The following is a 23,424-nucleotide window of genomic DNA, read 5'->3' on the forward strand; positions in this document are numbered from 1 at the left end:
TATAGTTGAAGTACTAGTCAGGATGGCCAAGAAAGGCCGTGCTGAGAAAGTGACTTTTAAGCAAAAACCTGAAAGGAAAAACAAACAACAAAGGAAAAATCAAGCCATGAGGTATCTGAGGGAAAGCATTCCAGACAGAGTCAACAGCAAGTACAGAAGTATGTCCAAAGTACTTAAAGAGTAGTGAGAAATCAGTATGGCTGGACAGAATGAAAGGGGTAGAAAAGAGTTCAAATCAGAGAGAGAGAAGGAGACACCTGATCATATACAGGCCTTGTCGGCATTAGGAAGAGTTTGGGCATGTACTCTGAGTGAAATGGGAGGCAATTCGGCTTGGAGCAGAGGAAGGACACAATCCGACTTATGTTTTACTAGATCCAATGTGTTTAGAATTAACAGAAATCGGAAAAACAAAAGGAAGAAACAAACAGACAAGAAGACCATTTAGTTACCTATTACACCAATATAAACAACAGATGACAGTCTATTGGTCATGGAAGATGTGTTTGGATTCTGGATATATTTGAAGGAAGACGTGACAAGATTTGCTGACAGATGAGATGTGATGTGTATGAAAAAGAAAAAGAAAATAGAAGGAAAAAGTGAAAGGAAAAGAAAAAAAGACAGGAGTCAAAGATGACACCAAGTTTTTTAGCAGAGCAACTCATAGAACTGTTATTAACTCAATTAGGAAAGACATGAAAGGCAAATATTAAGAAGGAATATCAGGAGTTCAATTTGGGACATGTTAAGTTTGCAATAGCTATCCAGAAAAAGATATCAAGTAGGCAGTTTGATATGCGGGCCTGGAATTATGGAGAGAGATCCGGGATGGAGATATAAACTTGAGGATCATTAGAATATACAAGATAGTAAAAGTCAAGAGAAGGAAAATCAAAGGCAAATTCCTGGAAGACATCAATGGGTTAAAAGGTGGGGGACGAGAAGAAACAAGCAAATCAGACTGAGGTGTACAGACTAGAAAGGCAGCGGGAAAATCAGGTGAGTGAGTGATATCCTACAAGCAACATGGAGACAGAATTTTGGAGGAGAGAGTTTTCCATTGGGTCAAATATTGCTGAAAGGTTAAGTAAAATGAGATGTATGAAATTATGTTTAGATTTATTAAAGTGAAAACCGGTGGTAACCTTGAAAAAACAATTCTGGAGGAATGAGAGGGAAAATTGCTACAATGAATTCAAGAGTGGATGGGAGGGAGGGAAATCAGGATCAAAGAGTGAAGAAGGCTCTTGAAGGATTTCGTAGCTAAGCGGAATGGTCATGGTTGATCTAATTTTCTATTATTGCTGTAGTTTTCAATTGTTACATAATGATTAGGTAGTATTTTTGTAATATTTGGAAGTCTTAAAAATTGCATATATGTAACAGTTTTTTTTTTTTTTGCTTTTTTGAAATACCAGACCAAGGTACTAAATAACTCACAAAATTATACACTGAGAAGACTCCTTAAAAATTTTCTAGATATATGATATTATATAAGCTGATTACCATTTTTCTCATGCTTAGAAAGACCACAGAAAAACTAAGTTTCAAGGGCAGTATTTCATGCTTGATAAAAATTATTGAACTCTAAGGGCACCTGGGTGGCCCAGTCCTCGAAACATCCATCCCTTGATTTTGGCTCAGGTCATGATCTCTATGTTCTCTAGCATCGAGTTCTGCACTGACAGCATGGAGCCTCCTTGGGATTCTCTCTCTCCCTCTCTCTTTGCTCGTCCCCCACTCATGTGTTCATGCTCGCTCTATCTCTCTCTCTCAAAATAAACAAACATTTTTAAAAAGTCACCCAACTCTAGGATATTTTATACTATCCAAAGTAATGAGTCATATTAAAATTTTATACACAGAAGAAAAGGGGTTGGGAATGCAGAAAATAGTCCTACTTTGTAAACTGAATTGTCACAAATGGTATAACATGAAGGTACTGTTGAAAAATTTGGTGTGGTTCATGTTGAAATATATTCTCTACAAAGGCAGGATAATGGCATGCAAGCAAGGTACCTTTATAAAAACGATTCATTGCATTACCAGCATCTTGGTTTATAGCACAGGGGTCACGAAAAGTTTATATAGAATATGAGACATGTTGCCACATGAATCCTCTTGACAATATTCAGATTAAGTTGAGGGTCCGACGTTGGAGCACTCATGCACTGGGAAACAAAACCAAAAATCTAAGAACTAGGAATTTTGTTGGTAGACTGCCAGTGTAGCAGGGAACTTCTGTTTGCAATTCAGTAGATATTAAAAGTATTCTAACAAAATGTGCATAAGACATGACACCAAACCAAACCAAATGCTTTAAATATACTTTGTTAAACCATCAGTACACATAGACCTAAAATCATTTTTTATTTTTTTTATCGTTTATTTATTTTTGAGACAGAGAGAGACAAAGCATGAATGGGGGAGGGTCAGAGAGAGGAAGACACAGAATCTGAAACAGGTTCCAGGCTCTGAGCTGTCAGCACAGAGCCCAACGCGGGGCTTTAACTCTCGGACCGCGAGATCATGACCTGAGCCGAAGTCGGCCACTTAACCCACTGAGCCACCCAGGCGCCCCTAAATTCATTTTTTAAAATGGTCACATGCCCCATTACTTTATAGAAGTGAAACTTTACTTCCTTATTAATGAATTGATATTTAGCCTATCTCTGGGGCACCTAGGTGGCTCAGTCTGGTGAGCATCTGCCTGTTGATGTTGGTTCAGGTCATGATCTTGTAGTCGTGAGATCGAGCCCTGTGTTGGCCTCTGCACTGTTAACGTGGAGTCTGCTTGGGATTCTCTCTCTGTCCCTCTCTGTCTCTGCTCCCCCTCGATGCTTGGGCTCCCGAGTGTGCACATTCTCCGTCTGTCTCTCAAAATAAGTCAATACACATTTAGACAATCTCCAAATGTTTGATATGGGAATGCTATAATAAATATCCTTCACATATACATGTAACATACTTATATAAGTAACCTTAATATATCTGTTCTATTTTGTATATGTAATAATATATAATAAATGCCCTTATAGTGTGGTGTGTGTGTGTGTGTGTGTGTGTGTGTGTGTGTGTGTGTGTGTGTTTGCACGTGCAGGAGCATGTGCTTGCTTATAGAAGTCACGTATTTCAGAAGGACCCAGTCCTGGCAATGAAACCATTAGAATAAACGGATGACCTACCTGAAATATTTTTCTCACGTTATATTATTTATTTCTGACAGTGACAGAGACAGAACACAAGCAGGGGAGGGGCAGAGAAAGAGGGAGACACAGAATCTGAAGCAGGCTCCAGGCTCTGCTCTGTTAGCACAGAACGTGATGCAAGGCTCAAGCTCGTGAAGTGCAAGATAATGACCTGAGCCAAAGTTGGATGTTTACCTATCGGTGCCATCCAGGTGCCCGACATATTTGAAATTTTGAAATACACTGCTAAATCACCTTTCAGAAAGGAGTTACCAATTTCATCCAGCCACAGGGTCTAAGAAGGTCATTTTCCTCACATTTCCTAACTTGGGTTATTTTTTAAAATAAAATATTATTACTATGACTGCAAAAATCACTATCTCACTGGTATTTACATTTTTCTCATTAGCACGTAGGATGAAATATCTCCACGAAAAATACAAAATTTGTTCATCATGAACATTAACTCAAACTAGGAAAGTTTGTTGCACAGGAAAATAACAATTACCTACTATTTAAATATTGCTATAGGCATACCTATCAGAATCTTTATTTTCTGTAATAGGCAATTGATGGTTATCAGTTTTTCCATTCTGTCTTTGTGGAATTAATCCAGCAGCCGCAGCATCATGTATGTTTTCTGATACTTCTATGTCACTTCCTCTGTGCTTCTTTTTTTCATCAACCTTTAATGGAACTTGATACTAAAGGTAATTGTTACTTTAGTCAATAAAAAGAAATTTTTTTCATTAACTTTATCAGTTGACACTTAGTTTGTCATAAATTCAATGGAGGAAAATATTTTGTGTTTACTTTATCATTACAAGTAATTGTAATTTTTATAAACTCGGCTTCATTTCTGATGGAATTTAAAAAAAGCAGAAGTTACCAAAATTTCTAAAAGGGCTTTCTTAATTTTGTACTCTTATTCATATCCACACGTTGCTACTGAGAATTCCCCACCCACCCCCACCCCATCTGACCAAAAGATACAAAGAAATAAAAAGACAAGAGACAAAATTTGTCCTTTTCTATCCTTACCACCTGGGTTTAACACAACAGCCAGATTTAAAACATGTGACATGGAGGTGCTCCTGTAACAATACCAGGAAGCTTTCCCCTTTCTGCATGGAGCTATTCTTTCCCTGAATGCCTTTTACAATTCTTTTTCTTTTGGAACTTAAGGTTCTCAAAAAAAGTGACAGTGTCCCCTAAATTTATGAACCAAAGTTTGCCACAACACAAAAGGAACAAAGTGAAATGGACGTTAGGGTGGAATTCTGTGAAATTAGTAATGCTCTCCAAATCTCACATTCAATAACCATAAAACTTTATAGGGAGAGGGTATAAAAGTAATGATCACCTTTAATCCCATTTGCTACTGATAATGCGAGTAAAACTCAAAAAAGTTAAACGATTTGTCCCAAGTTCCTAAAGTGTCATTAGCTAGCATTTTATGGCACCAAAAGAGACGGTATAATTCTTGAATGCTGAATCAGAGAAATGACCACAAATTCATTAAATTAGTCAGATGCACGAAAAGTGTGACTTTGGCACAGTAAATTAATACCTTGATAAGGGACAAGGAGATTAGCTACTTATTCTTTTTAAAGGAGGGTATCTCTAGGTTTTGTCTAAATAGACAAAGTCCACACATCTCAAAACTCAGTTTTCTCCCTTAGAGTTAAATACTGAAGGTTTGCTGAAGGCTTATGCTACCTACATGGTAAAAATCATACAGGCCAAAAGGTATCATACGCTATTGAACATAAAGTGAAGGTTTGACTCAACAGAAACATCTGAGAATGAGATTAAAAAATGTGAAAAAAGGGGTGATAACACAAATAGCTGTTATTAAGCCTATCTCAAAGGGGTCATGTTGAAATTCTAAGTTCCAAGATTTTGAGTAAAGCAGACAAGACTGCCTATTTTTGTGGGCAATAAGCTTAGGAATTCCCTGAGCCTGCACTGATGGGTTAACCAGGCATAGAAAATTACAAAGCCATAGGATGCTCACACCCAAGTTTCGGTAAACAATATTAGGTATCTAGGTATAGAGAGGGCGGGGCAAAGTCTCCAAGACCAAGGTGGGAGAGGTAAAGAAGATTAGATATTCAGGAGGACACACTCCCCAATTTAGTACTATGGCAGAAAGCTGCTTTCACAGGAAGGAAGGACCAAATGAGGTAAACAGGTAAGTAGGGCTATAGGCTGTAGGCTGCATGGTGAAGATGCCCAGAGGGGAGCTAATTAGCAAAAGAAAGGTGCCTTGTGGATCCTGGGGTAGCATCTGTCTTCTCCCCTAGACTAGCTAAGATAAACAGAGAAGCTGCCTCAGGTCAGCTGTTAACAACCATCTACCAGGCACCAGGATTTTGTTTTATATTGACCCTAACACCTAACACCCTATATCTTGAAACCCCCTTTCCCTCATGCCCATGAGTTCATGTTCACAGATTGATTTTCTCTTTGTGCACGTCCATCACCATGTTTGGAAGCCTTCTGATCCTATTAAAAACAGAGCAAGGACCCTTAATCCGGGCTCGCGTGTTCTCCGGGACATTAGCTGTCTCTCCCATTGTAATCCTGCATCCCACTGCTGTCTTGCTAGACAAGCAAGAACCCTAGACCCAGAGTCTACAGACACATACTGAAGCAATACATAGATTGCTTTAGCTGGGAATGTGTTTGTATTCCTTCTCTTAGTTATTGCTTCTTTCTCATTTTATTGTTCATGGAAAGGCAATTTATATTTAAGCCAATATATTAAAAAAAACAACAACCTGGAGATAATTATGTTTTTTAAGCAGTTTCTTTATGGTTATTCTGGTTCGTGAGGTCACATGGTACTTATATAGCTAAGTTAATTTCCCAGTTCTTATACTACCTGGAAGACTGACACAGAAACTTTAAGGTTAACAAATCACAAGAATGTTTCCCTGAACTCCTATTTGTTAGATAGCAGAAATAATCTATTTCCAGACACCATTACTTATTTAGACAATTCCATTGTATGCACACTCTTGTTCTCTTGAGTGGAAAATCAGAATCGATCAGATAATTGCTAAAGAGAAAAAAAAAAAAACAAGAGTAACAGCAAGGCGGACCTCCTTCTCTTTTGGAGGTTGAACTTTCTCTCTTTCCAAAGACAGGAACTCTACTTGAGACATGCCTATCTCATTCTTAAACCTTTGCATATCTTGATGTAATTCTTCACTTAGATGTACTTCAGATGCTGGAAAACTAGATGCTGAAAAAGAACTCACAATTTCTAATTCAGAATCAGTACTTTTACAGTTATGATTACTGTCATTCTCTGCATATAATGGCTTCTGGAAAAAAGTCTTGTACTGGTTTTGTTTTCTCGTGTTTGTGACATCACAAATATCATGCTTTTTTGTCTGAACCATGTGCTTCATCACATCGCAGCAGGCAAGCCACAAATGAAAAAGGCTCTCTGAATCACTAGACTGAGGTCTAATTTACAATCGGTGGTATTTTGGTCCATATTTTTTGCCATTTGCATGTCAAACTCTCTTGGCCTTCTTTCACTTTAAATGTAACTAGTGGGTTCCTTGCTTTTTTATTTTCTATATCATTTTAAAAATCCTCATTGTTGTTAAAAAGGTGCTCAATGTCTGGTTTGTTCTCATTTCCATAGTCTGATTTACTTACTTTCTTTCTTTCTTTTATTTGAAATTTATTGTCAAATTGGTTTCCATATAACACCCAGTGTTCATCCCAACAGGTGCCCTCCTCAATGCCCATCACCCAGCCTCCCCTCCTTCCCATCCCCCATCAATCCTCAATTTATTCTCAGTTTGTAAGAGTCTCTTATGGTTTGGCTCTCTCCCTCTTTAAGGTTGTTTTTTTTTTTTTCACTTCCCCTCCCCCATGGTCTTCTGTTAAGCTTCTCAGGATCCACAAAAGAGTGAAAACGTATGGTATCTATCTTTCTCTGTATGACTTATTTCACTTAGCATCACACTCTCCAGTTCCATCCATGTTGCTACAAAAGGCCATATTTCATTCTTTCTCATGGCCAAGTAGTATTCCATTGTGTATATAAAGCACAATTTCTTTATCCATTCGTCGGGTGATGGACATTTAGACTCTTTCCATAAATTTGGTGATTGTTGAAAGTGCTGCTATAAACATTGGGGTACAAGTGCCCCTACGCATCAGCACTCCTGTATCCCTTGGGTAAATTCCTAGCAGTGCTATTGCTGGGTCATAGGATAGGTCTATTTTTCATTTGTTGAGGAACCTTCACACTGTTTTCCAGAGTGGCTGCACCAGTTTGCATTCCCACCAACAATGCAAGAGGGTTCTTGTTTCTCCACATCCTCCCCAGCATCCATAGTCTCCTGATTTGATCATTTAGCCACTCTTGACTGGGGTGAGGTGGTATCTCAGTGTGGTTTTGATTTATATGTCCCGGATGATTTGCTTTCATTTAAAGAAAGCTTAGAAGAGGGGCGCCTGGGTGGCGCAGTCGGTTAAGCGTCCGACTTCAGCCAGGTCACGATCTCGCGGTCCGTGAGTTCGAGCCCCGTGTCAGGCTCTGGGCTGATGGCTCGGAGCCTGGAGCCTGTTTCCGATTCTGTGTCTCCCTCTCTCTCTGACCCTCCCCTGTTCATGCTCTGTCTCTCTCTGTCCCTCTCTGTCCCAAAAATAAATTAAAAAAAAAAAAAAAAAAGCTTAGAAGATGACTGGAAAGCATATTCTGGGGACGCAGAGTATGAATGAGAGAGAATGACATTTTCAAGACTAGGCTCTTTTTGTTCAGGAAATGCCTGAAATACTACCGAGACAGACACTCCAAATGCATCTTATTCCTCACAATCAAGTACAGTATTTGTCCAATTCGAAGGTATTTCCTTTCAGTTGGATCCTCCTTAGAGTGACCCCGTGGTGGTTCTTCTTCAAGATGAGTAGGAATGCTGTATTGTTAACAAATTTCACCAAACTTCAGCTTTCACTCACTGGTGATGAGTTTTAAGCTATTTTTCCAGTCTAATTTGCCTCATTTGATCCACATTTCCTCAAAGTTTTGCATAGAAGCATGTCTTAAATATAGACATATATCATGCTCCCTATCACATTCCTTATTCATTTCTGGTCCTTGAGTCATTCTCTGCAGTTGCAAAAACGGATGGTAATTTCCTTGTTTTGATCTTCACATGTCTTTTCTGCCAGGATACATGTTTGTAAAAACACCTTGTCCTTAAGTAATCAAGTACGGACAAAGAAAAATGAGAAAATAATTACAATTGTACTGTTAACTTTCTTCATCTATGTTTAGCTGTTCCCAAGTCACTGGATTGTAACTTCCTGTAAGAAGTGAAAACTAACTTGCCTTAGCCTAAGACAGAAGAAAAATATGAACTCATAAACTTAAGCTTTTCAGTTTTTGGAACTAAACAATTCATTATGTGTTAAATCGACCAAAAAATAAGTTAGATGATTTTTACTGTTACAAATCTTAAAAACTATTTAGCTTACCATCCCTTATAACGAGCACTAAAGTGTATTTGAGTGCTTTTTAAAGATTAATAACTAGAGAATTAGAAAACTTTAAATTATTAGCAGCCAAATCAATATCAAAGAGAAAGAAATATGCTGGCAGTGTGAATCAGCTTAAGATTCTCTCTCTCACCCTGCCCTCACTTACCCACGTGCTCTGTCCTCACTCTCTCTCTCAAAAGTAAGAATTAATAGAAAAAGAAACCATAAGCAACAGAAAATACATTTACATGATGGTACTCTATTTATTGAAAAAATTTGTGTGTAAGTTGATTCCCACAGTACAAACCCACATGGTTCAAGGGTCAACTGTATACCTATATGATGTCTCCTCTAAGAGATTACCAGAACTTAACATAGTGTCAAATTAGAAAATCAAAAACCCATTCCTACTTTCCCATTCTTTTCTGGACCCCACGACCATTTTATTGGCCTTCAGACATCTTCACATTTAAAACAAATATTCTTGGGGGGTCTGGGTGACTTAGTCGATTAGGTGCCCAACTTTGGCTCAGCACATGTTCTCACGGTTCATGAGTTCAAGTCCTGCATTGGGCTCTTTGCTCTCAGTGCAGAGCCTACTTCGGATCTTCTGTCCCCCCACCCCACTCTCAACAATAAACAAACATTCACCAAACAAAGTATCCTCAATATTTAGTAAGTCACTAAAAGCCACTGTGATCATTTTGTCTTCTATTTCTATACCACCTTTTACAGGTTACAAAACGTTGCCACATTTGTTCATTACGCATAACCAAGAGGTGGGTATTGGTGCCATTTTTAGGAAGGAGGTCATTGACCTTGAGGCAAGTTTTTCCAAGATCCCACAGCTAGGAAGTGACGGAACCAAGATGCTACCATGTCTTTGATTTCAAATACAGTGCTTGTAGCATTATGCATCAGCAGCCTGGGCCTAAGAGATCAGGACTTTTTTACCTCCTTCCCTAGTTGTCATCTTAGAACAGGTCATCATTACTTTACTTATATCACTACAAGTATGACTGCGATGTTATTTTAATCATTCAAAAGTCAAAGTCAAAGCATCTCTTGGATGTTTTAACATCGCTCCATGACTATACTTAAAAATAAGCAGAAGAAAGTACCTCAGGAAGAGAAGGTGATTCTACATCTTCCTCTTCTCCTAATTCTAATGCTGACATGATATCTACAGAATAGGGTCACAGATAAATTAATGAAAACATGTGTTACTATGAATTATAAACACATACACAAGTCTATCTCCATTCATGAATATTTCAATAAAATAAAAGCAATAGCAGAAAAGATGTTTAGGGGGTTCAAGATTTTCTGGAAGTAAAAGGGGGTAGTACTTGGGATACTTCTAAAGAAAGATAGCAACAGAAAAATACCTTCACTAAAAAAGGATAATATATTTGGAACTACATACTTTCATATTTTTTTCAACTAGAATTTAATCATAGGAAAACAACTCACAGAGATTCACTAGCTTACCACTTCTGTCATTTTTATGCACTCCACCAGCAGAAGTCAAACTGCCATTAACTGTTTGCTCTGGTGGCACATTTTCAATAATACCAACACCATCTTCCTTTGCTTCCGTTGCTGACTTTGCTGTTCCTTCCTAGAAAAACAGCACAAAACAAAAACCCAACTTCAGAAAAATATCACATTAATTCATTTGGTCACACACTCACCCACTCAGAAAGACAGGCACATCCTGTATCTGTCAAGTCATAGCCACGATCCGGGGCAGAGCTGGAAACAGAAATAAAACACGGAGTCTGTTCTATATGCTAGTAGCGGTAGAGATGCATGAAAACAGGTAAGGACAGAAAAATACCATCCACTAGTTCTGCAAGGGAAGTGAATAACGTACAGTGAAGGCACAAAGGAGGAAACACTTACATTTGGGAAGCTCAGCAAACACTGGGAAGATAGGGCTGTATCTTAAAAGACACACAAAGTGCACAGGGAGGGTGTGAAGGGCATTCTAGAAGGAGCAAAAGGATCAAGTATGAAATAACATAGTAAGTGACAACACCTATGCGATATGGCAAAACTGGAACAGAGTTCTTGGCAATGGGATAGATAGAGATTACTGGAACATGAGGACGAAACAAAAAAAAAAGGGGGGGAGCAGTGTTATGCTAGAACATGAATTTTCTCCTTCAGATAATGGGGATCCATTGAATAAGCAGAAGAATGACACTGTCACAAGTATATTTTAGAAAGGTCACTCTGGAAGCAATGTAGGAGGAATGTCAAGGAAGCAAAACCAGAAGAGTACTGCAAAATTATAGGTGAGAGACTGAATTACAGGACTAACATATGAAAAATGGTAAGCAGGTACAAACTATCGAATGTGGTGAGTGACAGCATGCGGTCATTTCAGGGAAGTTCGGAGTCCAGGACTTTTCCTGTTTCAGGGATGCTATTTATCAGACTAGGGAACACAAATGACAGAGCAGATTACAAAGAGTCAGGAAAGAGGAAAGGGAAAGCATCAGAAACAATGTCTTTAAACTAGGGCGTATTAAATTTAAAGTACCCAGGGGACGTAGGAAGAACATGTTAGGGCCGCCTGAATGCCTCAGTCAGTTAGCACCTGACTCTTGATTTTGGCTCCGGGCATGATCTCACAGTTCATGGGTTCAAGCCCCCCATCTGGTTCTGCGCTGACAGTGCAGGGTCTGCTTGGGATTTTCTCTCTCTCCCTCTGTCTCTCTGCCCCTCCCCACTGGTGCTCTCTCTGTCTCTCTCTCCAATTAATAAATGAATAAACTTTAAGAAAAGAAAAAGACAGAAAATTCAGATCAATACAGTCCAAGTAAGAAAAAAGCCCATCATAAATATCTATAAAACATATTAAACTGATATAATGCAAACCTACACAGAACTCTGAAGTTGTGAAAAGGAAAGTAAAAGGAGGCGGGAGGAGTTAAGATGGCAGAGGAGGGGGATCAGAATTTCCCTTGTCCCTCAAACACAGCAGTATTGAGGTCACAACACTCGGAATACCAGGAGTACAGGCTGCAGAGGGACAGAAAAATCTCCACAGGTGCAAACAGACAGCTTGGCGGGAGGACAGAAGGGTGTGTATGCGAATTGGGAGACATAAAATGGGCAGCACAGGCATGGAGTGGGGGAAGCCCTTTGGTGGAGAAACCAAAGGAAGATAGAGAGAGGGGCTGCGGGAAGTGCATTTGGATATGAGAAAGCCTGTCTGGACCACAGACCAAGGAGAGGTCCAGAGAGCCAGTTTCTACTTTGGAAAACAGCCTTAGAGGCTAAAAAACAGGATTTTCAAGGTTGCCAGACTTTCTCTAGAAAAGAGCTACCACCTCCCATGCCTGGTGGGGAGGGAGCCGCCCCTAGGCTTGGTAGCAATCTCAGGGCTACCCTGGGAGAGAACACCTTGAGTATGGTGGAAAGGGGAGGTATTGCCCTGCCCAAGGGAAAAAGACCCTGCAGGCACGAGCCAGAGGCCCTCTGTCCACTGCACAGAGTGGCGCTACTCCAGAACCAGGTCCGAGCAAAGCGGGATCCTACAGGGTTTTGAATCCCAACTCAGTGCTCAGGGAGCACAGGAGACTGTGCAGCAAGGCAAGCCGGCCCCCCAGGCTATTCCGTGAGGACGGCCTGAACAGTGAGTTTTGAGACACCTCGTGTGGGCAGGAGAGATTGGGGTGTCGCCATTTCTCTCCCCATGACCTACATCGTGGGGCTTCAGGGAACGGACAGTGAGCCTCAGTGGAGGCAGGCCCATTACACCAAACCCTGCCTCTCTGTGCCTGGTAACTGCTTCTCTATGGGAGTGACACTGACACTGATGGGACCAGACAGCCCCTCCCCTACACCAGCACAGCCACCAGTCCCAGGCACCAACAGACAACTCTCCTCTGGTTTCGTATCTGAGTTTGTTTGTTTTCATTTGAATTATTGTTCTTTTCATCTTTTCTTTTTTAATGTTTATTTCTGTATTTTGAGAGAGAGAGTGAGTGATCAAGCAGGAGAGGTACAGAGAGAGGGAGAGAGAGACAGAATCCGAGCAGGATCCATGCTCTCACTGCAGAGGCTGGTGGGGGTATCGAACCCACCAACAGCGACAACATGACCTGAGCCAAATTCAAGAGTCGGACACTTCATCAAATGAGCCGCCCAGGCGCCCATCTTTTCTTTCCTTTTCTGTCCCTTTCTCCTCTTTTTCCCTTTTTTGTCTTTCTACTCTCCTCTTTCCTCTTCTCCCGTTGGAATCAGCCTAGTAGTCTCGAGTTGATTTTCAGTCAAAGCTAATTATATATATATTTTTTTTTCTCTTTGTTCCTCTGTTCTGATTGTTTGTTTGTTTGATCGGGCATTTTCTCCATACCTTTCCAGATCTCCTTCTTCCTTTTCCTCCTTCTCTTTCTGCATGAAGCCCTAGAGCTCCTTTGAGTCACTGCCTGGTCTTTTTTTCCACTCCTGTCATTTCTCGCTTTGTTTGGGCTAAGGATTCTTCACCACCCTCTTCTCCTTTTTCCCAAGATTACATCAACAAACAAATCAAAGCACACTGGGTGGAAGGCCCAAACTACCACTCCAAGTAGTGTGAGAAGCAAGCAAAGGTGCACCAAAAGAGTGCACACAACACACTCCAAAAACACTCGTTCGACCGCCAGGCCCTGGACAGTGTATGACCCCTTTTTATTATAGTAGTACTCACAGGTGTGGGACACAGAACAAGCTATTACAACACATAAAGGACAAGAAACTAGCCAAAACGACAAAACGGAAGAATTCTCCTCAAAAACAATTCCAGGAAGAAAGGACAGCCAGAGAAGGGCTCAAAAGAGACAGAAACAATATATCTGATCAAGTTTTTGGAACTGTCACGTTGAATGCTGAAAACGAAATGTTGTCAAGGAGATACAAAATAAACGGGATGCAGTGACAGCAAGGATGGGAGAAGCAGAAGAGAGAATCGGTGAAACAGAAGATACAATTGTGGACAAAGATGAAGCAGAGAAAGAAAGAAAGGAAATTACTAGACCACGAGGCAGGTACTAGAGATCTAATTGACTCGGTGAGATGAAATAACAGCCACATCATAGGGGTCCCAGAAGAAGAAGAGTGAGAGAAAGGGGCAAAGGTTTATTTGAACAACTTGTAGCTGAGAGCTTCCCTCATCTGGGGAAGGAAACAGGCATCCAAGTCCTGGCGGCACAGAGAATTCCCTTCCAAATCAACAAAACCCGGTCAACACCATGACATGTCATAGCGAAACTGGAAAAATACAAAGATCAAGAGAGAATTCTGAAAGCAGCTAGGGACAAACGGGGCTTAATCTGCAAGGGAAGACACATAAGGGTAGCAGCAGACCTGTCCAATGAAACTTGGCAGGGCAGAAGGGAGGGGTAGGAAACAGTCAATGTGTTGAACGGGAACATATGCAGCGAAGAACGCTTTCCCCAGCAAGGCTGTCATATGAATAGAAAGAGAGAGAAAGGCTTCCCCAGACAAACAACACCTCATGGAGTTCATGACCACTAAACCAGCCCTGCAGGAGATCCTAAGGGGCGACTCTGTGAGTGGAAAGCAGCAGAGACGACAAAGGACCAGAGGCCTCACCAAAAGCATGAAACCTTCAGATAACACAATGACACGAAATCCATATCTTTCACTAATCACTCTGAATGTCAATGGACTCAATGCCCCAATCAAAAGACACAGGGAATCAGAATGGATAAGACACAAAACAAAACCAAAGAATAAGATCCATCTATATGCTGTCAACAAGACACTGATTTTAGACCCCAGGACACCTCCAGATTCAAAGTGAAGGTGTGGGGAACAACCTATCATGCTACTAGAAGTCAAAAGAAAGCTGGAGTCGCCATACTTCCACCAGACAGACTAGATTTTAAACCAAAGACGGTAGTAACAGATTCAGAAGGGCGTTTTATCATAATTAAGGGGTCTATCCATCAAGAGGACCTAACAATTGCAAACGTTTATGCCCCCAAAGTGAAACGCCCACATATATGAATCGATGAATCACAAACATGAATAAATGTATACATACAAATACCATGATTGTAGACGACTTTAAGACTCCACGCATGGCAATAGGCGGATCGTCAAGGCAGAATATCAGTAAGGAAACACAGATCCTATGTGTCACTGGACCAGATGTATTCAGATATACATACATATATATTGGCCTTAAGATATACATTTACATACACGGATATCAACACCGATATATTGAGATCTTTTCATCCAACAGCAGTAGAATGCACATTCTTCTTTTTTTTTTTTTTAATTTTTTTTTCAACGTTTTTTATTTATTTTTGGGACAGAGAGAGACAGAGCATGAACGGGGGAGGGGCAGAGAGAGAGGGAGACACAGAATCGGAAACAGGCTCCAGGCTCCGAGCCATCAGCCCAGAGCCTGACGCGGGGCTCGAACTCATGGACCGCGAGATCGTGACCTGGCTGAAGTCGGACGCTTAACCGACTGCGCCATCCAGGCGCCCCAGAATGCACATTCTTCTTAAGTGCACATAGAACATTCTCCAGTATAAGTGACATCCTGGGTCACAAAACAGCCCTCCACAAATATAAAAGGACTGAGATCGTACCTTGCATATTTTCAGATCACAACAACGAGCACTTGCTCATTCTTTCTCTCTCGCCCTCCCTTTCCAAGAGAAATACAAACATTACAAAAACATTTAGCTCACCTTCTTTCAAGAAAGAGAAGAAAAGAATAAACCTTGTGGGGCAATGAGTCATGGATGAAAACCACACACAGAGAGAATTCCATAACCAATATGTTGACAACGGAGTTGACAGAAAGTGATGTACTAAGAGAACAGACACTAAAGAAATGTTTTCTGCAAGGAAATATTAGGGTAGGGGTAAACCATTAAAAAAGAGCATGGTGGGGGGGGGACACGTCGGTGGCTCAGTCAGTTCAGCTTCCAACTTCAGCTCATGAGTCATGATCTCACGGTTTGTGGGTGTGAGACCTTCATTGAGGTCTGTGTTGACAGCTCGGAGCCTGGAGCCTGCTTTGGATTCTGTGTCTCCCTCTGTCTCTGCCCCTACCCCACTTGCTCTCTCTCTCTCTCTCCCCCCAATATAAATAAACTTTTAAAAAATAAAAATTACATTAAAAAGTATGGGGGGATAAGAGGAAAAAAGGAAACAATAGAAGACACGACCAATCAATCAAGCATGAGCTTAAGACAAGGAAGAAAAGGAGAAATGTGAGTAAAATAAGGTAAGTGGAAACAACATACATTTTTCAGCAGGTACATAAGTAGGATTGGGAATATACTATGAACAATAGACTCTTTGAAAGCTTTTCAAGGTATATATATATATAATCTATACGTAAAACAGAGGCTTTGATTCACAGTATATCCCTAATAATACTGACTTTTATCACTCTACAGTTATCTGGTTATAAATACTTTAATATTTAAGTTCTGTCATTATAAAATAAATTGTTCAATTACTGGTATCTATTGCTTCCTAAAAGCTATAAATTATTACTAGACTAATGAAAAAACAGAAAAAGAAAGGTTTCTAACACATCAACTGTCACTATGGAGAAAGAATTGGGAATGAGAATTCTAGAAAGAAATGTGAACCTTCAAAAGATGTATGTAATGGGACACAGATGGGGTTAAAAAAAAACAAAGGCTGAGGAATTTTTATTTGCAATTCTAAGCTCACAATGGGAGGATACTAAAAATATACGGTAATCTTCTTTCGTATGTAACTCCTGATTTCCTCAATAGAATTCATTTGCGTTTATACGTATGAAACACCAAAACGGAATATAAACTGACCTTACTTTTTAAATTCACATATTTAATTGTGACATATCATGCGTATTTCATTACTTTTCAAATTCCATTCTACGGATTTCCATTTCCCTACTCCTTTATTCACATTCAACAACTATGACATTGCTTCTTACAAGCAAGACTTCATTCCAGGAGCTCCAGGAGTCAAACAAGTGTGTTTCCTAACCTCCAGTAGCTTATAATGATTTAGGGGCTTTGAAATGAATATTTAACTAAATATCAGGTGTCTGAAACTTAAATTTTAGAATCTGACACAACGATTAGGAGGAGATATTTTTAAAAGCTAGAATATCAAAGATTTCTGAAATTAGAAATTTGACAACTTGGCTAAGAAGAGCCTCTGCTCATAGAGCTACTCTTCTCAGCAAAATACGTATTCTTCAGGGAGATGCACAATTTTAACTTACTCTTCATGGAGTTATTTCAAAAATACAGGGAAACACCTTTGTAAGGTAAATGTTGAGAAATAATGTAAACATCTAAGTTTCTACATTTTCTAATATTATTTTAGTCTAAATGTAGAACAAAGGATACAGACAAAGGAAAATCCTGTATCTCTCTCTCAAAATAAAAATTGCCCGGGGCAGGGGCAACCTACAATAGATAATTAGATCCAATAAGATTTCATTAGGCTTCAGTATTATCAGTCATGTTAGTATCACAGTAAGAATCCTTATCCTTAACCAAATGTCGTATTTCCTCCATTATGGGAAAGCTTTTCCCAATATAATTTGACAGTCATTATATATTTTCCATCCCATTCTTTTCTCAGCCTCCACCTCTAGGAATTACCAAAGTAAAACAAAACAAAACAAAAAATTCAACGTGTCATGTATCTGTCAAGGGGTTTGTTCTTGCTAAATTTCCATTACACACATAAAATGATGATGCACAGGCTACTCTTAAATTTTCAGAGTAAATAAGGGAGAAAACTAAATTCAGAGCAGGAAAGTGAGTTTCACAGGAGGGTACTTTACCTTGACACCGAAATCTAAGTCTTGGCTAGCTGATGTAGGCCATGAATCATCAGGACCAGGTTTGTCAGAAAGCCTTTAGAGCAAAAATATACAACAAAAACATGTTCATTTTTTTAAAAACAAAATTTTCAAAAATTATGGGAAAGGTCAGCTATCTGTTTATTCAACGAAGTTTCTTGTTATAATTAGAAGTTGGCCTCTGTTTTTTCTACTAAGTTTTATTTTAATTCCAGTAATAGTAACATCCAGTATTATATTAGTTTAAGTTGTACAATACAGCGATTCATCAACTCCATACTCACCCCGTGCTCATCATGACAAGGACACTCACTCCATCATCCCCATCACATCCTTCACCCCGCCCACCACTCACCTCCTCTCTGGGAACCATCTGTTTGTTCTCGGCAGTTAAGAGCCTGTTTCTTGGTTTGTGCCCCCCTTTTTTCTCCCTTTGCTCATTCGCTGTTTCTTAAGTGCTACATGAGTAAAATCATATGGTATTTGTCTTTCCCTGACTTTGCTTAACATACTACTCTCAGGCTCCATCCAGGTGATTTCAAAAGGCAAGATTTCATCGTTTTATGGTTGAGTAATATTCCAGTGTGTGTGTGTGTGTGTGTGTGTGTGTGTATGGATATACATATACACACACGCACATACATATAGGACTTCTTTTTCGTTCACTCATTTGTCAATGGACCCTTGTGCTGGCTATTGGAAATAATGCTGCAATAAACACAGGGGTGCGTGTGTCCCGTGGAATTCGTGTTTTTGTATTCTCTTGGGTAGTATCCAGTAGTGTAATTACTGGATCATAGGAGAGTTCTGTTTTTAATTTTTTGAGGAACCTCCATACTGTTTTCCACAGGGGCCGCACCCATTTGCATTTCCACCAACGGTGCAAGAGGTTTCCTTTGTCTCCACATCCTCACAAACACTTGCTTCTTGTGGCTTGGAGTGTAGCCATTCTGACAGGTGTGACGTGGTATCTCGTTGTAGTTTGGGGAGCATCTTTTCATGTGTCTGTTGACCATCTGTATGTTGTCTTTGGAAAAGTGTCTGGTGATGTCTACTGCTCATTTGTAAACTGGGCTTTTTTGGAGGGGGGTGATGTTGACATGTATCATTTTTTTAGACATTGTGGATACTAACCCTTTACTGGATTTGCAAAACATTTCCAAATTTGTTCTCCCATTCCAGAGGTTGCCTTTCAGTTTTGACGGTTTCCTTCCCTGTGCAAAAGCTTCGTAGGTTGGTATAGTCCCCATACTTTATTCTTGCTTTATTTCCCTTGGCTCAAGAGGCATAACTAGTAAAATGTTGCTACAGCCAAAGTCAGAGAAATGACGGCCTGCGCTCTATTCAAGGATTTTTTATGGTTTCAGGTCTCACACTTAGGTCTTTAATTCATTTTGAGTTTATTTGTGTGTATGGTAAAGAAATTGGTCCAGGTTCATTCTTTGGCATGTGACCTGTCCAGTTTTTCCAACACCATTTGGTGAAGAGACTGCCTTTTCCCCGCTGGATAGTCTTTCCTGTTTGTGGAAGATTAACTGACCATGCACTTGTGGATTTATTTCTAGGTTTTCGGTTCTATTCCATTGAGCTATGTGGCTATTTTGTACGCCAGTACCCACCATACTGTTAGGATTACTACAGCTTTGGAATAAAATTGAAAGCTGAGATTGCGATACCTCCAGTTTTCCTCTTTTGCAATATTGCTTTGGCCATTCAAGGTCTTTTGTGGTTCTATACAATGTATAGGATTGTTTGTCTAGCTCTGTGGCAAATGCTGTTGGTATGTTGACAGGGATTGCATTACATCTGTAGATTGCTTTTGGGAAAAATATGTATTCTTCCCATCTATGAGCATTGGATATCTTTCTCATTCTTTCCGTCACCTTCAATTTCTTTCATCTGTGTTTTACGGTTTCCAGAGTACAGGTCTTTCAAAATTTGCACCCTGTTTTAAGAAAGCTTCCAGTTCTCTATTTTGCCTCCACCTCTCCTAACCTGTGAAATCTCCAGGAAAGACCCAGTCTGAGTTTCCATAACCAAGGGTGACAGGCAGGGAATTCTCTGAAATGGTTGAAAATTAAATCTATAAACGTTACCACAATGACTTCTCACCTCACATCTGTCAGATTGGCTCAGTTTCACCATACAGGAAACAACAAGGGTTGCTCAGGGTGTGGAGAAAAAACAACCCTTGCGCACCGGTCGAGATGTAAATTGGTATCGCCACAGTGAAAGCCAGTACGGAGGGGCTTCAACAAATTAAAAATACAAATACCATAGGATCCAGTAATTCCACTACTGGGTATTTCGTTACCCAAGGGAAATGGAATGCTAATTTGAAAAGATATATGCACCCCTATCTTTATTATAGCATTATTTACAATAGACAAGATATGGAAGCAACCCAATTGTCCATCAATACATGAACAGACCACGTACAGACACACCCATACACACACACACACACACACACACACACACACACACACACACACACACACACTGGAATATTACACAGCTATAAAACAGAATGAGATCTTGCCATCTGCAACATCATGGATATACCTAGACGGTATGAGGCTAAGTGAAATAAGTCAGAGAAAGACAAATCCTATGATTTCACTTCTATGTAGAATCTAAAAAAGGGAACAAATGAGCAAATAGAGAAAAAGCAGAAACAGACCCATAAATGCAGAGAATTGGCTGTTGCCAGAAGAGAGGGCTGGTGGGGGGTTGGACAAAGTGGGTGAAGGGGAGAGGGAAGTTCAGGATTCCAGTTATAGAATGAATAAATCACAAGGCTCAAAGGTACAGCATAGGGAATCTAGTCAGTGGTATCGTAATAGCATCGTACATTAACAGATGGGAGCTACGCTTATGGCGAGCATCGTGGAACATCCAGAGTTGTTGCATCACATATTACATTGTGTGTCAGGTAGACCTCCGTTTAAGTAAATATACCAAAGTTAATGTTTCTATGATATGAGTGGAAGTACTAACTAGAGATTAAAAGACAAAAACTTACCAAGGCCAACTCTTTTCCTCCACTGGTCTTGCCTTATTTAGGTCCATAATAACTAGCAAGACCTTCCAAGCCTTCAGGGGCATTCAGCTACCCAAGGAGAGAGACTGCGAACAAAATGGTCCTGGTAGTTGTGCCTCTATTTCTCTATATGCTGCCTGAATATTTTCTTCCCGATGAGCTCCCACTCCTACATCACTCTTCGACACGGTTCAGTGGCATTCTCCAACCTTTCAATCTTTAGCCTATGAAGGCACACACTCCTACAACAAGGATGGGCTCAAATGACCGAGGGTAGGAGCCATGTCCTGCTCCTGGAAAACAAGCTAATTGGGAGTCTCAGTCATCCGCACAGTCACCTCAACATAGGCATGTTATCACCTATCCAGATGAAGCTCCCTTACTGGTTTGACAAGTCAGTCCTACCCCTGCCCAGCCCTACAGGTACATGGGAAAGGCATCACAGATTTAGGAAAAGAGGTGGAGTGAGGAGACAGCTTGCCTTGGGCCATACATCTCTGTTGTTCAGAATCTCCACCACCCACCCCCAATTCCTTGAGAGGATCTAAGCCATCCTCCCTAAGTTGGGGTGGAAGTCGATGATATCATACTTCTATTTGCTGTAAACAGACTGTCCCAGCAGCGCAAATGATTTTTAATCTCTCTCATCAGAAAATCTGAGGTATGCTCACACCTTCAATGAAACCAACACACACAGGAGCAGAAACCTGGTCAGGACCCTCTTGAACTCTCTATTTGAATATGCCTTTCTAAACAACTCCCCGAATCCTGGGTCCTTCATTTCTGTCATTTACCTATATCTCACTGGGCAAAAACCCCCATATTCTGACATCTCTTCTAAAACTCTTATTCCCACCTAACTCAGTGTTGTTCTTCTTGAAACCCGGTCTCCTCTGCTAATTCGATGCTTACCCTCCTTCACTGTATTCATTAGACCCACTCCCCAGCTTTCTATTATTTAAATTTTGCCTGCAAGGTGAAGAAAAAAAAACGAAGAAAAGAAAGAAAGAAAGAAAGAAAGAAAGAAAGAAAGAAAGAAAGAAAGAAAGAAAGAAAGAAAGAAAAAGAACCCAAATTGAAATCTCATTTCTGTCACTTATCATATCCAAATAGGTCACTTCAATCTCTTTTGAGTTTCAAATTCTCCATGGAAACAACCATTGGTCAAGGAGGTTAAATGTAGGTTGACGTACCAGAGGGTATTTTGATGAATCAATCTCTGAGGTTCCTTAAATCATGAGATTCTAAGTGCTTTTGCTTTGACCTCTGGAAAAATGGAGAGTCCTTCGCTGGCAGAAGTGGAAAAATGAATGGAAAAAAAAAAGGAATACCAAGAAAATCAGAGAGAAAGTAAAAAGGCAAAAACACAGTACAGAAAAGTCATGGGAAAAACATCTCCAAAAAAAATAAAAGCTTCCTAGAACTAGTCAAGGGTACTAGCCCAAAGGGAAACCAGACTGGGAACTTAGGCAACAGAGAATCATATAGCAATATCCTCGAAAGAGAGGCTGAATTTAATTAACATAACATGGTCTACAACTAGATATCCTTCCCTTACAGAAAAATGATTTGTCTCAGAAGAGGAGATATCACCATATCTAAGGCGCTGCCTGAAGAGACCTTGCTTATTATGTGAAAGCTGTGACACCATGGCCACAGCTGACATCCACCCTAAAATCTCTGATGGCAAAAACATGGCAGTAGTTACCACTGCACTAATTATTTTGTTAGCACTAGTAGTCAAATATATAAGGGCAAATGCTTGGACTAACCTGGGTTCTTAAGAAAACCCTAAATTAGAGTTCCGACACCATTACCTTTGACATTCTGAGTTGATCTGCCCTAGGATCCGGATCTTCATCTCAGTGCTGCTGAGGAACCAAGGAATGGATGTGGAAGCTTCACGGGCTGATGGGCAAAGCCCCTCAGCTACCCATTAACTATGGAATCATGGGGCGAGTAATCAAATTCCCTAAACCACACTTGCCAAAGAAATAAAAAGTAGGCTACAATAACACAGCTACTTTGCAAAGCTATGCAATGACTATACAACTGAACGGATGTTACGCATAGGATATAGTGTCTAGTCCAGGGTAGAACACTCAACAACTGCTTTTGTTCTCTGCATTCCCTTAAGAAACACATCATTTTCAGTTCATTCATTTCCTTTCCTTTCCTTTCCTTTTCCTTTTCGTTTCATTTCATTCCTTTATACTTTCAGAGTGAGTGCACACAGAAAGAGGGAAAGATATCCCACGGAGCCTGTCCGCGCAAAACCCGACGTGGGGCTTGAACTCACAAACCTGAGGTGAAATCAAGAGTCACACCCTTAACCGACTGAGCCACCCAGGTGCCCCAACAAATGTCATTTTTACAAATCCATACAAATCCTACCTGGTTATAGAGTCTTCCTCAGCATTCTTATCTGTTCCTAAAGAAGAAAGCAAAATACATGTTAAATCAACAGAATTCCCCAGCCTTCAGTAGAGACTGTTCAGTTTTAGGATGAAACACCCCCTCACAAAGTGGGCTCTATAGCTATTGTCCTTTGCAGCATGTCCAAACCACAGCAAACAGACTCTCCCTGGCCTTATTTCCAATGGCAAAGTAAGAAGGAAAGATTGCCATTCCAGTTAGGTAAAGTTCTAACCTCTTGAGACTGTCTCTTTCCATTGCTAGAGAGTCTATCTCCACCCACCGCACATCACAGAGGAGGATGCTCCCAATGTGAGTGCTATGTAGTGGTTCATGATGTCATTTTTCTCAACCCTCCCCATTAGGTGACACACATCTAGAGCAATCATGCTTTTTTTCATGGAAGGCATAGGTCA

General features: G+C 40.2%; 1 protein-coding gene across 1 annotated transcript in view; it reads right to left on the reverse strand.

Moving 5' to 3' along the window:
* The window catches only part of LOC131496456 (ankyrin repeat domain-containing protein 26-like), a 102,296-nt gene extending 80,402 nt beyond the window's left edge, over positions 1–21,894 (reverse strand). Inside the window, 6 exon segments of the mRNA XM_058702014.1 lie at positions 3,729–3,895; positions 9,821–9,882; positions 10,191–10,320; positions 17,533–17,605; positions 20,576–20,886; positions 21,787–21,894. Of these exon segments, the coding sequence (XP_058557997.1) occupies positions 3,729–3,895; positions 9,821–9,882; positions 10,191–10,320; positions 17,533–17,605; positions 20,576–20,658 (515 nt within the window). The 5' untranslated portion in view covers positions 20,659–20,886; positions 21,787–21,894.
* Positions 21,895–23,424: the final 1,530 nt, after the last annotated feature.

This window comes from Neofelis nebulosa, chromosome 15 (assembly GCF_028018385.1).
Source record: "Neofelis nebulosa isolate mNeoNeb1 chromosome 15, mNeoNeb1.pri, whole genome shotgun sequence".
NCBI lineage: Eukaryota > Metazoa > Chordata > Mammalia > Carnivora > Felidae > Neofelis > Neofelis nebulosa.